This window comes from Morone saxatilis, unplaced genomic scaffold, assembly GCF_004916995.1.
Source record: "Morone saxatilis isolate NCDOM2014 unplaced genomic scaffold, NCSU_SB_2.0 Contig5, whole genome shotgun sequence".
NCBI classification, from domain to species: Eukaryota; Metazoa; Chordata; class Actinopteri; family Moronidae; genus Morone; species Morone saxatilis.
The window spans coordinates 25,390,426-25,396,962 of record NW_023340095.1 but is presented as its reverse complement, the minus strand read 5'-3'; the positions used below and the strand labels follow the sequence as shown (position 1 = coordinate 25,396,962).

The following is a 6,537-nucleotide window of genomic DNA, read 5'->3' as shown; positions in this document are numbered from 1 at the left end:
ATATGTGTATATTTTATGCACCAACTGCACCAGGTCACATTCCTCGTAGGCGTAAAAACCTACTTGGCAATAAACTAAATTCTGATTCTGATTCTGATTTCAGTTCCATTAATATAATGTAGCTAACCCCCAGCCTTTTTAATTTGTTTATATATATATATATACTTTTATTCAGTTTTTGTCTTATTTGAACTTATATTAAGTGCCAGTTTACTGTATGAAAGTGGTATTTCAGGTGCAGTTTGTAATGCCTAACAATCATTTGTTGTTTGTATGCCTACCTTAGGGTTAGGGTTAGCATTGAGTACTGTTGTGATTGTACAACATATGTGAAAATCAGTACAATTATTTGAATAATAATAATTACAGTAATTTAAGTCAAATAGCCTTCAGAAAAAAAAGAAACAAAGAAGAGTTCACTGTACAGTTGGACAGTTTTATTACTTTTTTTTAGTGTTTATAAGTTTCGTGTAAAACGCAATTTCCTAGAATGCATCTTTACACTGGCGTTGTCTAAATGCGCCGGAAGTAACCCTGTTAGCTGCAGTGCTTTCAACCTTCCGTCAGCTCGCCACAGCGGCAGCTCTGAGCGCCAGAACGACTGCTGCGGACGGAGATACCGGACTTTGGACCACCTAACAATAGCTCTTCTATGCTGTTCGGTAGCATTTAGCTCCACTTAGGTAGACCTTTCAATAACAGGAAGTTAGATAGATAGATAGATCAGTTCGCGCTGCTAGCAGCGTTAGCTAGCTGCCCACCCTCTGTCTGGCGTCACTTCCTAATTTTGAAAATCGCGGCCAGAAAGTAGAGATGGAGTTACAAGGTAACTCGAGTTTTATTTTAAGTCTTTATCTGGTTTTAGTCACTTGTTATAATGTTAATTTGTTATTTAAATGTTTGTCAATCATCTGTGTGCTCTGAGTAACCGCGAGCTCAGCGTTAGCTCTTTAGCCGCCGACGGTGCTGCTTAATTCCCTAGTTTTGTAAAAGGTAAACAATGTTATTGGGTTACATTGTTTCTCATGACTGACAGCCAACTAATACGGGTGTGGATCTGACTGTATGTTACTGTCACTGTGCTGTGATTACATTTACTGAACTTATCCTTGTCCAGACCCGTGTGTGTGTGTGTGTCGGTTGTCCACACATACTCTATCCTGATCCTGGACTCAGCTCTGTAGTCGGGCCCAGACACAGCACTAGAGTCAGAACTTTTACACACAGACTGTCACATGGTGTTACTGTGAAACCAGTCCAGTTTCTGGAACAGGTGTAGACCTGTGTGTAGTTGATATTGCGGTATGATTTTTATATTCCATTACTGGTCATATAATAAATAACACCACCATATGCATACAGTCTAGGGGCGGCTGTGGCGCAGAGCGTCCCCTACATCGGAATTGGAATCGGCCAGATTGCTTCCCCCTGATGCAAGGGCAGCATCGGTGGTGTGACATGTGTATGAAATGAGTTAGTTTCTGTTCGATGGACTTTGCCATCACTGTGTGAATGTGTGTGAAAGGGTCGAATGTGGCCACGTAAGTGTAAAAGCGCTTTGAGTACCATCCATCCAGTCTGAGAAACTTTTCTGTAATCAGAACAATGAGATCTGAATTTGTATTTAACCCTTTAAACAATAGAATGCAATAGAAATGGTCCACTATTGCCTACTTTGGTGTTTTTGCTTATCATGTTTTTTCTTTAAGCATCTTGAAATGATTCATATCCCTAAAATCTGTACAACCTAAATGAACAGGTTATATGACTCAATAAACCATAATGATTTAAATGGACTCACTGACAAAAATGTGACCTGTTTTTTCCATCAGATTTGATTCAATAAAAACAAAAAAACAGTGATTCAACAGACACAGACCAGAAGTTATTTGAACAATGTACTGTTCTTATTTTTATGTTTTAGTCGCTCCTCTTCTTCGCTCTTCCCCACCCGTACCAGCTGATGTGCATCGTGTATTGTCACCATGTTTTGTACATAAAGTAGTGACATCACCAAAGTGCACAATGTGATGATGTTAACGACTGATGCCTTGGCTTTCCCCTGTTTTTTTTTGGGGGGGGGGATTATGAAATTGAGTTGACTTGGAAAACAAATAAATAAGTCTATGCAGGAGCTGTTTTGACTTGCTACAGTTTCCAGTTTATCAAACAAAACAAACAAAGAACTGACTGACAGAGCAGACCAGTCAGTCCTGATGGCGACAGACTTTAACCTGTCTCTGTCTCCCAGTGGGAACTGAACCGATGACCTTGGGCTCTCCCACCTCTCCCAAGCCAGCCTCTGGAGCTCAGTTTCTGCCCGGCTTCCTGATGGGCGACCTGCCAGCTCCAGCTACCCCCCAGCCACGCCCCTTCAGCCTATCTACGCCCATCATGGAGAGCACAGGTACGCACTGAGATCAGCAGGCAGCTTTTTGTTTTTGTTTTTCTCTGTACATTTATTTATTTATTTATTTGTTCTGTGCTGCACTTTAGTAGGAGGGGGAGGTGGAGGAGGCTCCGCCCCGCAGCCTGTTGTCCCCACCCCCAAGGATAAGAGTGGAGCCCCACCTGTTCGCAGTATCCATGATGACCTGGTTACTGTGGTGACGCCCCTCAACACGCACAGGCAGGTTAGTACATGAATTCTGTACTACAAAGCTGGATTTGGGGTTAGTTTTGATCAATAGTGAGATTATTTCATGATTACAGAGCACCCCGCCCATCCCCCCCCCACAGTCTGTGAAAAGCGACAGTGAGAGTAACTTTGGTTACTTGGTTGAGAGGTTGCAGGAGTGCAGCGTCTAACAGCTCACAGCGGCTGCTTCTTCTTGTTTCATCACTCTCTGACTCATATACAGCTGATTCACTGGCCAAAATGGCCATTAACTAACTGACAAACACTTTACACTTCCTATGACTAGCTTACCTAGCTTAAGTCAGCTCGTGTTTTACCAGTTGAATGCTTTTGATGTGAAGCTCCTGCAGTAGGAAATGTTGGGTTTCCATTAGCAGTAACTTCCAGGAATTAAAGGCTACAGCTGCAGGATGTGTGTGCAGCGACGGGACAAAGCCCCCAAAAGTGGAACCAGGACATCTGGATCACCCGTGGTGGCTGGCATTTTAAACCTCAATATTGTAGACCATGGCGTTTGTTTAATTATGGGAAACCAAAAGTGTGATTGCAATAAATATCTGTTTAATTGTGCAGCTCTAACATGTGTTAATAATTATATATTTCTTTTGTACATTGGTGTTTTTTTTTTTTTCACAAAGGCCATGTATAATAAAAACATCAACTAAAGTCACTGTCATGTCAAACTGTTTGGTTGTAAAAGTAAGAAACCCAGTATTTAACGTAACCATACAGTTATTATGATAAAATGTGATCACAGCAAGAAAAGTTGAAGTTTACCTTTGCCTCTCCTTCAGTCTTTTCCAGTCATGCAGTCTCCTCTGTCTGCACGTGGGGCCTCAACTCCAGGAACAGGTACGCATTGTTACTATCACTACTGCTTACCTATTCTACTGCGGATATTCATAGGGATCTGCATTATTACTACATCTCAGTTTGTCAGTGTGTGAATCAATGGTCGTTTATGTTGTACTCACCAACAGGTTGAAATCAGTCATATCCTATATAATCCACCCAGATCAAAAAGGTTTCATAAAGGGAAGGGACTCTTCCTCCAACATGCGCCACCTATTCAGCTGAATTAACACATCCCAAATAAGCCACTTAAACACTATTATCACTTCAGTGGATGCCAAAAAAAGCCTTTGATAAGGTGAATTGGACATATGTCTTCCTCACACTAGAGAAAAATGGTTTTGGAGAGTCGCTTATTCAATGGATCAAAACATTCTGCAATTCGCCTTCTGCATCTTGTGTCACCACTACTAACACCTCTCCCAGCATTTCACACTTTAACAAGACACAAGTCAAGGATGTCCACTCTCTCCATTACTCTTTGCAATCCTCATTGAACCTCTTGCATCATCCATTTGTCAAAACAATGATATCACAGACCTACAAACAAAACACTCCCACCACAAAATCAGCATGCAAATCACATACTTTTATATCTGACAAAACCAACAAGATCCCTTATAGAAATCTCAAATCTTACTAGAATATTCTATAAATTGGTCCAAATCAACTTTTCACTAGTCGCTTTATGGGAAAGACAGCAATGGAAAAATGACCACAAACAGGCAATATCACGTATCTTGGTATCAACGTTTCCACCAACCTGTCGAGTTGTTTCTCCTAAACTTAATTCCATTACTAAAGGACGTTGAGATAACTTACCAATTTCTTTAATAGGAAGAGTAGCAGCAGTAAAAAAGACCATACTACAAAAAATGCAATGATATTTTAGACAACAGTGTTCTTCCAATTGTTTCCAAAGACAGTTTGTGTTTGTCCCTTGCCACGTAATGCTCCTATGCTTAAAGCCAGCTCCATAAAGAAATAGTTTTTCAAGTTTGTTGTGGAAAAACGACTGGCCTGCTGAAAGACCTGACTTCAACCCAATCCAACATCTTTGGGATACACTGGAATGCCAACTGCAAGCCAGATATAGATTAGCTTTCAGGAAAACAAGCCCATATTTAAGGAACAAGACAATTTTAGAACGTTGTCTCATAACTAAATTGATCACAAGACAAGATGCACTAGGATCTGTCTGATTCAGTTCCACAAGTGGCACTGGGGGGGGTCAGTCACACTCTGTGTCGGCTTTACAGTAATTCTTTAGAGCAGCAGTGGGGGATGGCTGTTACCATTGACAGAACCTAGAACCAAAGCACTCCAAGTTATAGGAAATTCAGGTTCTGGGTTTATAAAGATTCCATGGTGGGAAATGCACTCTGTGTGATCACCTGATTACAGCTGATACACTCTGTCAACCGGCCTGTATGAACCTGTCTGTTGCTGTCTCCCTGTGCCTGTCTGCCTTTCTCCAGGTGTGCAACAGGTGTGCCTGTCTCCTGCTCAGGTGGATCCCTTCTATAGTCAGGGAGAGTCTCTGTCATCTGACGATCAGCTGGACCAGACCTGGGTCACTGTGTTTGGGTATTTATACTGCTAAATGTACTACTAACACTGCTGTACTGCTTAATATACGATGAATACATATATTTTAACTGTGTGTGTGTGTGTGTGTGTGTGTGTGTTAGTTTTCCTCCAGCCTCAGCCTCCTACATCCTGCTGCAGTTTGCTCAGTACGGAAACATCCTCAAACACACGGTGAGATATGGACAAAATAAAACAGTCAGTCTTTCCACTGTTACAACTCTGGTTTGGTGGAAATAAATCTTTAATTAACCAACGTAGATGATAAACAGCAGCAGTTACAGTCGCTCTCCTCAGCTGCACACGAGCAGACTGGCTGTGTAAACAAACCACAGAGAGGCTGATATAGCAACACAGACAGAAGGAGTGAGACACCGTGTGACACTATATCTTTATATAGAGAATAGTTGTTTACTGCTGTATTAATGTTTTAAATCATATACATATAATAGGCAAAGACCTCGGATTTTGCATTTACCACCATTCAGAGGAGCTGCTTTCACCCAAAAAGGGCTGGGTGCATGACAAGGGTAAAGTATACAGATGGGCTGCTCTCATGCAGAGTTGAAGTATCTGAATCCATATCCAGGGAGAAAAAGTCAGATCGGCGCATCCCCAGTTTGTATCAGTCTGTAGAGCTTTATGGGCTGTGGAGAGCCCCTGCTGTATCTGATGCTGAAGGAGGGGAGTAAGCATCCTGATCAGTGAACTTTGTTTTATAGTAGAGCCAAAAGCTGCACAGTGAGTCCAGGTTTTAGAGGTGTATTGGTGTGGAATTGATGCATGTGTTGATGATACTGACAGATGGCGTCTCCTGGTAACTGGATGCATCTTCAGTATCAGTCCAGACTGCAGGCCAGGAAAGCTCTGTCTAAAGATGGAAAAGTGTTTGGTGATGCCATCATGGTGGGAGTCAAACCCTGCATAGACAAGGTCAGTATCGGTTTTTACCCACCTACCTGTCTGTCTGCTTGTCTGTCCACTTCTCACTTCTGCCATCTGACGTTGTGACCTGTTTGAAGCCTAGAATAATAATGAGGTTGTTTCTCTCTCCCTCAGAGTGTGATGGATAGCAGTGTAGCCATCTCTTCTCCCCTCTCCAGCTCCTTCTCCTCCTCCGTCCTCCCCTCCACCCCTCGCTCAGCCATCAGACCACTCAGCGCCGCTTACAGGAGCTCTGGCAGTGACTACCAGGTGACCTCAGGATTCACTTTGGGTGAAAATATTTTCTGTACATGTGATTGACTTTTGATTGATATATCTGTGTCTGTCTTTAGGTGGTAGCAGACAGACAGACACCCAGGAAGGACGACAGTTTTGTTTCCAAGGCAATGGAGTACATGTTTGGGTGGTGACATTGCACAATGCATCATGAGATATCTGCAGCCTCGCTGGAGAAAGGAGAAATTGATGAACAGATGGATGAACTGTTTCACTACACTGTGTGTGTGTGTGTGCGT

The 6,537-nt window shown here is 42.3% G+C and overlaps 1 protein-coding gene across 3 annotated transcripts; it reads left to right on the top strand.

Moving 5' to 3' along the window:
• The first annotated feature begins 527 nt into the window (after positions 1-527).
• Positions 528-6,531, top strand: nup35 (nucleoporin 35). Of its 3 annotated transcripts, none has more exons than XM_035676937.1 (9): positions 528-826; positions 2,252-2,407; positions 2,500-2,633; positions 3,433-3,490; positions 4,969-5,077; positions 5,182-5,251; positions 5,882-6,010; positions 6,137-6,271; positions 6,355-6,531. In XM_035676937.1, exons 1-9 carry the CDS (start codon positions 814-816, stop codon positions 6,430-6,432), a joined length of 882 nt encoding a protein of 293 aa, XP_035532830.1. In that variant the 5' UTR covers positions 528-813; the 3' UTR covers positions 6,433-6,531. The 3 variants fall into 3 exon arrangements, with proteins under 3 accessions (XP_035532830.1, XP_035532829.1, XP_035532831.1); XM_035676936.1 differs by having other exon boundaries at positions 2,497-2,633; XM_035676938.1 differs by lacking the exon at positions 528-826 and adding an exon at positions 899-993 and having other exon boundaries at positions 2,497-2,633.
• Positions 6,532-6,537: the final 6 nt, after the last annotated feature.

Coding starts and splice junctions, on each gene's coding strand:
- nup35 (XM_035676936.1), top strand. Junction 3,491..4,968: donor GGCCTCAACTCCAGGAACAG/GTACGCATTGTT, acceptor GCCTTTCTCCAG/GTGTGCAACAGGTGTGCCTG. Junction 5,252..5,881: donor GAAACATCCTCAAACACACG/GTGAGATATGGA, acceptor TGATACTGACAG/ATGGCGTCTCCTGGTAACTG.